Source organism: Artemia franciscana, chromosome 1 (genome assembly GCF_032884065.1).
Source record: "Artemia franciscana chromosome 1, ASM3288406v1, whole genome shotgun sequence".
Lineage (NCBI taxonomy): Eukaryota > Metazoa > Arthropoda > Branchiopoda > Anostraca > Artemiidae > Artemia > Artemia franciscana.
This window is the reverse complement of record NC_088863.1, coordinates 9,417,669-9,432,036: the sequence shown is the minus strand read 5'-3', so window position 1 is coordinate 9,432,036 and position 14,368 is coordinate 9,417,669. Positions and strand designations below refer to the sequence as shown.

The 14,368-nt window shown below is 35.4% G+C and overlaps 1 protein-coding gene across 5 annotated transcripts in view; it reads left to right on the top strand.

Moving 5' to 3' along the window:
- The window catches only part of LOC136025188 (basic helix-loop-helix ARNT-like protein 1), a 353,837-nt gene that overhangs the window by 319,847 nt on the left and 19,622 nt on the right, over positions 1-14,368 (top strand). For all 5 annotated transcript variants that reach the window (XM_065700994.1, XM_065701018.1, XM_065701002.1 and 2 more), the window contains one exon: positions 1,994-2,093. In XM_065700994.1, coding sequence (XP_065557066.1) covers positions 1,994-2,093 — 100 coding nt within the window. The remainder of the gene's footprint in view (positions 1-1,993; positions 2,094-14,368) is intronic.

Here is a 14,368-nt window from a genome sequence, read left to right as displayed (position 1 = left end):
TACAAACATTATTTTTCTAATAGGAAAAATCACGACTAACATGTCTATACCATATTTGTTTCGTATTTCGAAAATATCACAAGAGAATTTTCTTGTTTTAGATATATTTTATGTCATATTAAGACATGAAAAAAAGTTGAAAGAATCTCAACTTTGAGAATCTCAAAGTAAAAAAAAATTTGTTCTTGAGTTAAAAAAAAAAAAAAAAAAAAAACTTAAAACTGCTCAATTTTGTTCCAGAAACTTTACACCAATTTTAGACGTAGAATCAGAGCATTGACATGAAGATGGATCAGGCTAGGCATGAAAGGTTGGAATGTACTATCAATTTCCCCTTTCCCCTTCTGCCCCTGCTGACGTTTCTTGATTTTTTGTGGTTTTCTTATTATATCTTATATTTATTACTGTTTGTCTATCGTTTATTTTAAATTGAAATGGTTCCCCTCTAACATGTCATCTTCCTCCAAAAAAAGGTAGCCTTTGGCCACTCCAAGAGTGTAGGAAAATGCTTCGATTTCCCGTGGTTTACTTAGTCGTATAATTGTCATTGGTCATATAATTAATCTATTTTAGTTTTCTTCGTTCTAACCATTCCCTTCAAAATTTTTAGCCCTCTAAATAACTTCTTGTATTGCATAATGTCCCACTATAACGCTTGAAGTATTTTGGATACAAAATAAAATGTCTTATTGACCTGCTTACCTTCGCAGAGGGATATGGCTGTGGTAGAGGCACCTAGATTGGGCGAAGAACGCACTTAATATCTGGAAGAATTATGGCTGGAAAATTCAGTTTGACTGTTGAGGCCCCTCCCCCTATCGTCAGTTTAATAGCAAACACAAATTAAATTTAGAAATATTTATTTTTACCGAATGGTTATCAATTAGTGGCATCGCCCCATTAACTCCCTGCTCTTTGCGCTGGCTAACTTATAAAGTTTAACTTATTTTTTATTGAAAGTATGATTATTTTCAAAATGAGCTGTTTCGTAAGCGTGAAGAGTGGTGGAGAGTTGATAGATTGGTATCCCCCTCAGCTCCAAGAGTATTTCCTTGTTTTTTTTTTTTTTTTTTTTTTTTTTTTTTTTTTTTTTTTTTTTTTTTTTTTTTTTTAAATGAAGGCTCTTTACCTCCGTTTTTATATTAAAAACGTATTTTTATCATATCTTTATTGTAAATTTTTAATTTATTATAATACACAATAATTATTGTATTTTAATTATATTTTATATAATATTTAATAAAAAAAATTAATTTTTATTATATATTTCTATTATATTTTATTTTATATTGCCTTCGTAATTATAGGGTCAATCCATATTAATCCTACTTTTATCTCATAATTTTTTGCTATTAAATCTTCTTTTCTAAGACGTGCATCATTAGGAGTATTAATAACATGCTTTAAATAGCTGTGCAAATAAAACCTGTTGTTCAACTACACAAATACAAAACAAAAAAGAAAATTGGCATTATTAGAGGCTCTTGAAGACTAATTATGCTTTGGGCTAAATTTATTCATGACAACTTTGACAGTTATAGGTTCATGAAGGATATAGCTTATGCCGAGTTTTTCTGATTTTTAAAGTTTCATTGCATAACTTCATGTCCTTCTCCTTATTAAAAAATGACGTATAGACCCCTGAATAATAATTTATTGAACTTGCCGCATAATGTCTGTAATATGTCTTATAAATTTAGATTTTGATGTTTTATTGTTTAAGTATTTTGATTTTTTTTTTGTATTTAGGGGAATTGGCATCAGTGTATTTTTTCTATTTTATTTTTTTTTCTGTTTTTAAACCTTATATTTTGTTTTTATGCTTTTCTATTTTATTTTATGATTTTTTTTTCTTTTTTAAGACTCGCCCGTGTTGAAGAACATGGGTTTTGTGTGCATATTTATAATGTCCTTCTCAAACTGAACGATTTAGAATTTTCGTTGAAAGTTTTTCTCCCATTTTATGCTTACTAACCTCCCATTTTATATTTAGCGAAGAAGATGGGAAAAAAGCCCTAGAACAGGTCAAGTCAGAAGCAGACGATTTCCTCCGAAGTGCTGCATCATCAGAGCCTGTTTGTCAAGCCTCAAAAGTAAGCATATTTTTTCAAGGTTTACCTAGTCCATAGTCTTAGTCCATACCCAGCCCCACCTCCTTGTAAAGAACGAATTCTAGCCCCTGGCGCAGGAATATGTCCCGCCAAAAAATTGTTTTTTTTGTTTCCTAAATGTTTCACTAGATTTGTTGTGTAATTTGTCTCTTTGTTGCTTTTTTGCCAATAAAGCAGCTGGCAAATTCAGAATTTATATTCTTCTCCTTATGAACTAGTCTTCAGAAATTTTCAGGAATTTACAGCATTAGAAATAAACCCAGACAATGGGTAGATCCCCTTACATTAGCAGTATTAAGATCTAATCGCATCAGTATTTTATATATTTCATTTTACAAGCTCGATCTGTCTGCAGTATAAAAATTAATGAATCGCCTTTTTCGACTTTGGCCTCTGTTTTCAGGGTTGCCACCTGTGGCACTCTAGCACGTGCTCAGGGCTACCAACGGTAGCACCAAAAATCGCTGTTAGCACGCAAATTCTGACAATTGTAGCACTTTAGGAACTGACTGCGGTGGCAACATTGTCTGTAGAGCTCACTAAACAAATTATCTCTTTTTCGAATATTGTTTGGATGATCTGATTGTTCAATCTTGGTGGCATAGAAGTGAGCTCTCGTGGAAATATGAATGATTAAATTTGTGATTATTTGATACGCAATGATGGATGCGATAGGTGCACACAGGTCTGACTGTTAAGGTTGAGAGTGAGGGGGAGAAAGGCTCTGCTTTTAGGAACAAGGGACAGGTACATTTATTCGTCTATAGATCAATTGTGTCCGTTTCCAGAACAAATCTTTATGTAAATTCCTATTTGAAACCGAGATTGACAGTAACTTTTATGTACAATCAGAAAATAATGAGGATAGTAAAAAATTGTGAAATAAAGAATTGTTAAGAGATTTTCATGTCACTTCTAATAGCTCACTTTGGAAATCCTACCCCTTCCCCTTTTTACGACCTTCATTCCGTTCATGTTTCTTTAACTCGATTTTGAGTCCTGTAGCTCTTAGAAAGTTTAAGAACATTATTTATATAATCATTAAAATAAAGGGTGGGATCTTCGCACCTTTCTCTTCTCGAAATCTAGAATTTTTTAGAATATTCCCTATTTTTCGTATATAAAATTTTTGTATTTTTCGGATGTCTAACTTTATTACCTTCTTCTCAAAAACACTGGTTAAAATACAACATTTGAATATTTAAGAGGCTATTTTTGATCTTTGTGAAGAAGAGAAAATTTTGTTGTGAAAGTATACCACCTTCCAATAACATTAATTAATGACCCAGAATATCCTATACCGAAAGTTGTTATATTCAATTTTATAAGATTATTTCATGATCTTAATGTACTGGGCTCTAGTCGAATGTGTTTATTGACAAAAGAATATTAGTTTTGTTGTTTTTTTTTCCAACAAGCTAAGCTTCTGGGGTGCATGAAATTCTAATGCGAATGCAATAATTAGTGACCCAAAGGGTATTCTATAAAATGCTCAATAATCATGCTAAAAGTTGTTGTAACCAATTCTATAAGATTACTTCATAATTATTTAGTTGAATGTGTTAGCTATTCACCGATGAACTAATAGAGGAGTCATTAATCACCGTTTAGGAGGAACTTATCGTAGAGGAGAAGGAACTTTGTAGAGGAGGAACCAATATACTTATCTTCTCGTCCAAAATAAATGAGCTCATCACATGTTCATAATTTTTCTGGTAGTGGGCTTGAGCTCGTGAAACTCCCTAAACAAGTACATTTTGCTAATAATATGGGGATAGCTGAAAAAGTTGTGAACTTTGGCGCGACATCTCATCTTCTTCCATTTTGTATTATTGGTTCTATTTATGCAAAACCTTGTTGATATTGATTGCCCAATGCCCAGTTAAGCCGGAAGAGTATGAAAAACTGATAAGAGAGGTATTTATATTGTCTCTAAAGAAGCAACAATCAACGCTATCTAACGTTACCCAACAATAAAAGGTTCATTGTAAAAAATATAACTATTTTTTTTCTCTTTTGTTTACTACTACATTACATTTTTACGAAAGACATTACGAAAAACATTTTTACGTATCAAAGGCTATTTTTTGGGGGTGGGGGTATTACAAAACAAATCCTTTACGAAATGCAACGGAAATTTGTTATATTTTGTCGAGTGGAAAAAAGATTTTGGTGATCGAAAATTCTATCCGTGCGAAGCGTCATCTTAAAAGTGACTACATTCACCAATATAAGGCGGTATTTTCACTGCAGAAAAAGTTTGCATGCCTCCAAACTAGTAACATTTTTAAATGGTGAAATTCCCGTATATTCCAGTATCAATTTTTTCATGAACTCAAGTTTACATAAATATGTACATATAGTGCTTGTGTACCTCAAAAAATTTTCTAGTTGGAATCTCTTGGGAGCCACCAAGCAAAAAACCTCAACTTGGTTTTGGGAAACAATTTTCAGCACTTACAATTTCTTACCCAAAATCTCTTGGCGGAGGCTTTAATTAGAATACATTAGTAAGCTGAAGGAACTTTCATGTACATAAATGGATGTGGTGACATCAGTAGAGGATTTACAGAAAGGGGTCGTCCACTTTAAAATCGTGTACACTGGGCAGTGTACAACGTGTCTGCAACGTTCTGCGCGAAGTGTACCATGAGTTTAGTTATGAAGCGCTGAATGACAGAAGTGTTTCATACGTTGTTGAACAGGTGGCGCTCTGTAATGGTGACAGGGTGGTGAAAAGTAAGCGACTCCTGGATTTGTACAGTTTAATTGCTTCTCTCATGCAAGTAAAAATTTGTGTTGCTTTAAACGAAGCCTAAACAGTGATTACTATAATTTTGTTAGGTTTAAATCATGCAAGCGTTGTTAGGTTCCTTTCATGGCATGAATATTTCCATGTTACAAACCAAAGAATATGATTGATTATTATAGTATAAACGCGCCTCAGATATCATATCAGTTATGTTTTTTTTTAAGTTAAAAACTCAAAAAACTTCTTTTATAGAGCATCATAAGTGTAAATTCTAGGGTCTGACAAAACAATATTTTAACCATACATTTTTAATCCACTTTTCTTTAAGGTGAATTTCAGCCAATGCCATAGTAACTGTTGTTACTAATAGTTCACTGCTGCAATAAGCTACCTGATGCCGGCGCAGCAGTGTGCACTCATCCTCCGTCCCAATGTATTCAAAGCTTCCCTTATTTCCCTCTTAATTAAAAAAAAGGCCTTAAAATTAAAAAAAACTTTTTTTTTCAGTTTTTAAATTAATTTCTGTTCGTTTTTCATTGGTGTAATCTTTTTTAAGGAAAAAATAATATTGTATATCTTTTAAATTTTTTCTATAAGAATCCATTGTATGGGTTGCTATTTGTATGTTGGAGAAAGTTTTCAAAATTTTTAATCCTGACATTAGCAGTATAATTTTTAATTTAATTTTATAGCTTCTGAAGTTGACCCAAATAATAAACTTAATATTACATCTTTTAAGTTTTAAAACAGTTCGTGCTAACGAACTGCAGTAAGGAGCGGCCCGGCTCAATATTAAACAAAACTCTAAAAAACGGAATTTTTATTAGTAGATACATAAAAAGGATGACATTTTGAAGCTGATTTTAAATATATAAGTTTCATCAAATTTTTTCATGCTTTTCAAAAGTTACGAGTCTGAGAAAATTTGTCCCATTTTTGAAAATAGAGGGGAACACCCCCTAAACATCATAGTATCTTAACGAAAATCACACCATCACATTCAGCGTAGCGAATAACCCTAGAGTTGAAGTTTCAAGCTCCTATCTACAGAAATGTGGAATTCTGTATTTTTTTTTGCCAGAAGACCAATCATTTTGTTTATTTGTTTATTTGGTTTTTTGTTTGTTTTTTTTTTTTGTTTTTTTTTGTTGTTGTTGTTTTTTTAGAGTGATCGTATCGACTCAGTGGTTCTAGAATGTCGCGAAAGGGCTCATTCTAATGGAAATTAAAAGTTCTAGTGCCCTTTTTAAGTAACTAAAATAAGTGTAAGGCACCTAGGCCCCCTCCCATGCTAATTTTTTCTCAAATTCAACGGAACAAAATTTGGAGATAGCCATTTTGTTCAGCATAGTCAGAAAGCCTAATAACTATGTCTTTGGGGATGATTTACTCCCTCACAATCCCCGGGGGAGTGGCTGCAAGCTACAAACTTTGACAATTGTTTAAACATAGTAATGGTTATTGGGAGTATACAGACGTTTTCAGGGGGATTTTTTTGGTTGGGGGGAGGGGTTCAAGGGGAGGGAGTTACGTGGGATGATCTTTCAATGGAGAATTGATCGTGGGAAGAGAATTTCCATGAAGGGGGCGCAGAATTTTCTAGCATTCTTAAAAAAAAAAAGAAAAAATAATGCAATAGTAATAATGCAAAGTGAACGATTGTGGGGATATTATGATAGTATTGAATAGTAATAGTATTACTATAATATAATAGTAATAATGCAAAGTGAACAATTGTGGGAGTTGACATACCTAATATCCCTAAAGACATAGTTGGACCGTTCTACTATGCTGAACAAAATGGCTGTCAAAATTTTGACTGGATGCGTATGGAAAATGAATGGGCTTGAGAGAAGGGTGGCTTGCCTTCCAATCTCTTCTTAATCTTAAAAGGGTCTCCAGACACCCGTGCTGTAATTAGGGTGCAAGGGTGAGGACGTCCCCTTCATATATCTAGTAAAATCATTTTAAACAAGTAAAAACAAAGTGGAAGCATTTTAAATGAGTTTTGTTTTCAGTAAAGAACTAATTGTATTCTGGTCTTGAGAAGGCAAGGGGGTTGTCTGCCCTACTTATGTTAATTTTTGATCGTTTTGAGTTTGACTTGGTTATTTATTGGATGATTTAAATAAACAAAATACGTTTAAAGTGTTTTAACTTTTTTATCTTTAATAAATAATTTCTGAGACTATTATTGTCCTCGTTCTTCTTTTCTTCGCGATTTTGTGTTTTGTTAACCTTAATAATTTAAAAAATTATTAAAATTTGAGGAATATATATCAGTATTTGTAAACTAAACTGACAATCCATAGCCAGTTTTTTTCAGTAAAGTGCAAATTGTTTTCTAGTCTTGAGAAGGTATGGGGTTGTCAAAGACATAATTTCCAGACCTTTCGACTACACTGAACAAATTGGCTATCTTAAAATTTCAATTATATGTTTTTTCTGGGAATTGATTGGCACGGGGGGGGGCTTGTTGCCCTCCTATCACTTTTGAATAATAAAAAGGGCACTAGCCCTTTCAATTTCCAATCGAATGAGCCTTTTTTGAAGTTTCTACGACAACAAATAGCCATGTAAAAATTTCCAGATACATTTCAGGAGAATAAAAGGTTTAGCGGGGGTATCCACCCTCCAATTACTCTAAATCTATAAAATGGCACTAGAATTTCTCATTACCATTCCAACGAGCCGCCATCGAACCTCATAAGATCAACTTTTCTATATATACCTCATTTTGCTCAAGGACATAACTTATAACCCTTGCCCTGAGGGCTATGGGGAGTTGTCCTCCTCAAAGACATTATTTCCGATCCTTTCCATTATATTGAACAAAATGGGTATTTCAAAATTTTTATTGGGTGTGTTTGGGAAAATGGTGGGCGTGCATGGGTGTTAGTTGCCCTTCAATCACTGTTGACTATTAAAAAGGGAACTGATCCTTTCAGTTTCCAATGGAATTAGCTGCTCTCGAAGTTTTTACTACGTTTTTATATATATTTTATATGCCACCAGTGCCTAACTTATAACCCTTCCCCTTAGGCATGTGGGGGTCGTCATCCTCAAAGACATAATTTCCGGATCTTCCAGTTACGATGAACAAAATGGCTATCTCTAAGTTCTTATTGGATGTGTTTGGGGAAATTGTGGAGTAGTAGTGGGGTTAGTCGCCCTCCAGTCACTTTCGACTGTTCAAAAATGCGCTGGTTCTTTCAATTTCCAATCGAATGAGCTGGTTTCTTAGTTTCTTCGACAACAAATGGCCATCTCAAAATTTCTATCAGATGCATTTTGGAAAATACGAGGGTGGGGGGGATACCCTCTGATCACCTTGAATCTTAAAAAGGACACTAGAACTTTTGATTACTAATCCAATGAGGGCCCTCCAAAGTTTTCTACGATCATTCTTTATATTTTCCGTATATTCCCCCAGGGCGTAACTTACAAACCTTGCCCTGAGGGCTCTTGGAGGCTGTCATCCTCAAACACATAGTTTCCCGATGTTTCAATTACGTTGAACAAAATGGTTATCTCAAAATTTTTATTAAGTGTGTTTGGGAAATAGTGGGCGTGGGAGGGGGGCTAGTTGCCCTCCAATCACTTTCGAGTATTAAAAAGGGCATTAGCCCTTTTAAGTTCTTATAGAATGAGGTCTTCTTGAAGTTCTTAAGACAACAAATGACCATCTCAAAATTTTTATCGAATGCATTTTGAGAGAATATGAGGTGTGGGGGGGGGTATCCATCCTCCGATCACTCCGAATCTTAAAAGGGCACTAGAATTTCCGATTACCAATCCAGTGAGCCCCCTTAGAAGTTTTTACAATCTCCCTTTCTATATATACCTTATAAGCCCTGGGCCATAACTTCAAACCCTTGCCCTGAGTGCTGTGGGTAGTTTTCATCCTCAAAGATATAATTTCCGGACCTTTAATTATGTTGAACAAAATGGCTATCTCAATATTTTTATTGGATGTGTCTGGGGAAATGGTTGGTTTGGGAGGGAAAATAGTTGGTGTGGGAGGGGGTATAGTTGCTTTCCAATCACTTTCGACTCTTAAAAAGGGCACTGGCTCTTTCAATTTCCAATCCAATGAGCTGGCTTCGAAGTTTCTACGATAACAAATGGCTATCCCAAAATTTCTATCAGACGCATTATGGGAAAATACGAGGTGGGGGGGGGGCTGTCATCCTCTGATCACCTTTGAATCTTAAAAAGGTCACTACAATTTCTGATTACCAATCCAATGAGCCCCCTCTAAGGTTTTTCAGATCACTCTTCATATATATATATCACAAATGACGACCGGGACACCGGTACATAGGGAATATAAATGACGACCGGAACACTCAAAGAGAAAGCGACCGGGACACAAGGAAAGTTCAATTAGCAATCACCATCAACAAAGCACCGGGACACAAATGACGACCGGAACACAGGGAGTATAAATGACGACCAGGACATAAGTAAAAAAAAACTAAAAAAAAACTAAAAAAAAAGGTAAAAACTACAAAAAAAACTAAAAAGAAAAAAAAACTAAAAACTAATAAAAAAAACTAAAAAACTAAAAAAAACTAAAAAAGGAAAAAAATTAAAAAAGGAAAAAAAATGAAAAATAAAGGAGAAAAACAAAACTAAAAAAAAAAAACTAAAAAGAAAAAAAGGGGAAAAATACAAAAATTTATTTCATCATATACCATTTCAAAAACGAATGTATACACAGACCGGGACACCGGGATACAAATGACGACCGGGACACAGGGAATATAAATGACGACTGGGACACAGGGACACAACTACAACGGGGACGCCGGGGGGCACAGGGGGATATATAAATGACGACGGGGACACAGGGAATGTTCGATTAGCAATCACCATCAACAAAGCTCAAGGCCAATCATTAGAATCATGAGGTATAACTAAAAAAACTAAAAAAAAAAGGTAAAAAACTAAAAAAAAGACCAATTCAAAAACGAATGTATATACAGACCGGGACACCGGGACACAAATGACGACCGGGACACACGGAATATAAATGACGCCCGGGACACTCAAAGAGAAATCACAGACTGGGACGCCGGGACACAAATGACGACCGGGACACAGGGAATATAAATGACGACCGGGACACAGGGACACAACTACAACGGGGACGCCGGGGGGCACAGGGGGATATATAAATGACGACGGCGACACAGGGATTGGTCGATTAGCAATCACCATCAACAAAGCTCAAGGGCAATCATTAGAATCATGAGGTATAGATCTGAATACGGATTGTTTTTCCATGGACCATTATATGTCGCCTGTTCAAGAGTCGGTAAACCTGACAATCTATTTATATGCGCAGACAATGGGACAGCAAAGAATGTAATATATTCGCAAGTTTTACGTAGTTAAAAACATATATATATATATATATATATATATATATATATTCACAGGTGGGACATAGGGACACAACTACAATGGTGCGTAACTAATATGGCGCTTAACGACTTACGCGCGCGGGGGGGCTTGGGGGGTGGTGCGCGAAGGGCCCCCACCAACTAGGTGTTGGGGTGGCTCGAAGCGCCACCCCAACAGCTAGTATATATATATATATATATATATATATATATATATATATATATATATATATATATATATATATATATATATATATATATATATATATATATACCTTATATTCCACCAAGGCTTAACTTACACCCTTGCCCTTAGGGCTCTGGGAGGTTGTCATTCTCAAAGACATAATTTTCGGACCTTTCAGTTACGTTGAACAAAATGGCCATCTCAGATTTTCGTTGGACGTGTTTTTGGAAATGGAGGCTTGGGAGGGGGGGTTAGTTGGCTTCCAATCACTGTCTACTATTTAAAAAGGCACTGGCCCTTTCAAGTTCCAATCGAATGAGCTCTCTTTGAAGTTTTTAAGACAACAAATGGCTATCTTAACATTTCTATCAGATGCATTTCAGGAAAATATGAGGTGTGTGTGGGAGGGGGGGGATATCCAAGCTCCGATTACCCTGGATCTTAAAAGGGGCACAATAACTTCTGATTACCAATCCAATGAGCCCCCTCTGAAGTTTAAACGATCAACATTTCTATATATACCTAAAACGCCACAGGGCATACCTTACAACCCTTGCCCTGAGGGTTATGGGGGGGGGTTTCATCCTAAAGAATATAGTTTCCAGATCCTTCAGTTATGTTCAACATCTTGATTAGATGTGTTTGGGGAATTTTTGGGAGCGGGAGGGGGTTAGTTGCCCTTCAATCACTTTTGACCATTAGAAAAGGCACTAGCCTTTTCAATTTTCAATCGAATGAGCATTTTCGAAGTTTCTACGACAACAAATGGCTATCTCAAAATTTTTATCAGTATATTTATCAGGTATTTACCGTGCAATTACTCTGGATCCCAAAAAGGACACTAAAGCTTCTGAACCCCCTGGGAAGTTTATACGTTCACCCTTACCATACAAACCTTAAATGCTCCCAGGCATAACTTATAACCCTTGCCCTGAGGGCTGCGGGTGGGTTGTAATCCTCAGACAGAATCTCGGGATCCTTCAACTACATTGAACAAAATTTTAGTCTCAGAATTTTTATTGAATGTTTGGGAATAGTGGGCATAGGAGGGTGGTTACTTGCCCTCGAATCACTTTTGGCTATTAAAACGGGCACCGGCCCGTTCAATATTTGATCGAATGAGTTTTTTTCGAAGTAAAACAATGGTCATCTCAAAATTTCTATTAGATGCATTTGGGAAAATACGAGGTGGGTCTGTGTGTTTGTGGGGGGGTATCCACCCTCGATCACTTTGAATCTCAAAAGGGGCACTAAAATTCAAATTAGCAATCCAAAGAGGCCCTCTGAAGTTTATTCGATCACCCTTTCAATGTAAACCTTAAATGGTCCCAGGGCATAGCTTATAACCCTTGCCCTTTGGGATGTGGGGGTGGGTTAGTCATCATCAAAGGCATAATTTCAAGGTCTTTGAACTATCTTGAACAAAATGGCTATCTCAAAATGTTGATTGAATGTGTCTGGGGAAATGGTGAGCGCGTTAGGGGGGTTAGTTGCCCCTTAATCACTTTTGACTATTAAAAGGGCGCTAGCCCCTTCGATTTCCAATCGGATGAGCCTTTGTTGAAGTTTTTACGACAACTCCTTCGATACGAAGTGCCCCGGTCTAAAAAAAAACAAAAAAAATGATACACTGTCCCTACATTGCTATTTCCTTAGGCAGCGCTATTGCGCTGACTATGATTCATCTGGTATACCATACAAGAATAGAACCTTCGTTAAGTTCTTCTGTCGGCTGAATAAAACGCTTTCTCATAATCAATAAAACTAAGGACTAAAAGGGTTTGACGACTCAGCCACTTCTCATTTAGTGAAAATTTAGTCAACTCATCTTCTCCTCTTCCTAAGACTACACTGTTTCCCTCTTCAAAACTTTATCTACAGTATTTCTAAATCTAAGAAGTATCATCATACTAAGTAGTTTTCTTCCAATAGAGACGAAGCTAATGTCTCCGTAATTACCGAACTCAGTTTTATCACCTTTTTATAGAGAGCTTTACTTTACGTTTTCTTAAATCGTTAGGTTCTACCCCTTCGTCGTAAATCATATTTAGCATCTTCAGTAACTTACCTGGAACTTTGAAACCACCTTATTTAAATCGCTCATTTACTTCCCTGTACCTTAACCCTTATAATTTTTTAGTTTGTTTAGTATTGTCATGAATTCAACCTCACAGAATAAATCTTCCTTCGCTCCGTATGTGTCATTCTTTTTCATTCTTTTCAATTATCAACTTGATGGAAGTGATGAAAAACTTGGCTAATTAGAGTAAAGACATATCAGTTCTGTGAGTAAAATTAAATTAGAAAAAGAAAAAAGAAGTTTTTTTCAACTGAAAGTAAGGAGCAACATTAAGACTTAAAGTAAAAAGAAAGTTTTACGTACATGAGAGCGTTTGTTCCCTTGTCAATATCTCGCTCTTTACGCTGAAGTTCGAATTTTGTTCTAATTCATTAGAATGACCCCTAAATCACATAGGACGTTTAATTAGAATGAATAGTTCTTTTGAAAGTACTAAAAAAAACTTTAGCGTAAAGAGCGAGGTATTAACAAGGGGGTGAACCCCCTCTTATACATAATAATTTCTGTTCTTTTTAAGTTTTAATGTTGCTCCTGACTTTCAGTAGAAAAACATGTTTTTATTCAATTCCTGATCGTTTTTAAATAATGCTGGGAAATTCGACGCCCCTTCATGGAAAAACTCTAATTTTTTGGTCACCTAAAAAGGGCATTAGAACTTTTAATTTCCGTTTAAATGAGCCCTCTTGCAACATTCTAGGACCACTGGGTCGATACCATCACTCCTTGGAAAAAAATAATAATAAACACACATCCGTGATCTTTCTTCAGGCAAAAAATACAAAATTCTACATTTTCACAGATAGGAGCTTGAAACGTCTACAGTTAGGTTCTCTGACACGCTGAATCTGATGGTGCGATTGTCATTAAAATTTTATGACTTCTAGGGAGCGATTCCCCCTTTTTCGAAAATGACAAATTTTCTCAGGCTCTTAACTTTTGATGGATAAGATTAAACTTGATAAAACTTGTATGTTTAAAATCAGCATAAAAATTCGATTCTTTTGATGTATCTATTGGTATCAAAAATCTGTTTTTTAGACGTCCGGTTACTATTGAACCGGGTCGCTCCTTATTTACATTCTGTTTCCACGAACTGTTTGATTTGAAGGCAATGGGAGACCAAAAACTAATGCTAAGATTTTTGACCAACCATATCCATAGGACTTGCAGGATAAATGAAGTTTTCTATTTTTATCTTGAACAGCTCCAAATTGATCTCAAAAATTGATCAAAACTCAAAATTGATTTCCCTCTCAATTTTTTAAGTTGCCTGTTCAATATTGTTCTATTTAGTGTATGCCTTTTGGTTGCACTTTCCAGATCTTAAGCAATTTTATCCATGGCCTCCCCTTTGCGCCTCCTTAGGTCTCATTTTACTTTCCTTACATTCATCTTGTTATATATCCTCTTATTATGTATAATTATCTATCGCCCTAATATTAGGAAAAATCAGAAGTTCAGTTTTTAATGCAAATATGCAGTTATGGAGATTTTGATTGTAGTGGGTGGTAAATTTAAAAATAATAAACGTAATAAAAAAACAGCAGGAGACGAGCGAAAAAAATAGGCAGCAAAGATCTCAAGAAGATGTAACTTTACTGATTGCTGTAGCAACAGACAAACATTATCATTCATTTCCATAGTTAAGAAGAGTTGAAATTTGGGTAAGATAGATTGAAGGGGAGTATGGTCCAGGCAAGAGTATGCACCTGTTTCCCTTCTCTTTTTGACCCAGTCCACAGTAGAGGTAATATACAGTAGCGATAAGTACTATACTCTCCATTGATGATTTTTGACACACATCTAAAAACCACATAAGCTTCACGGTCC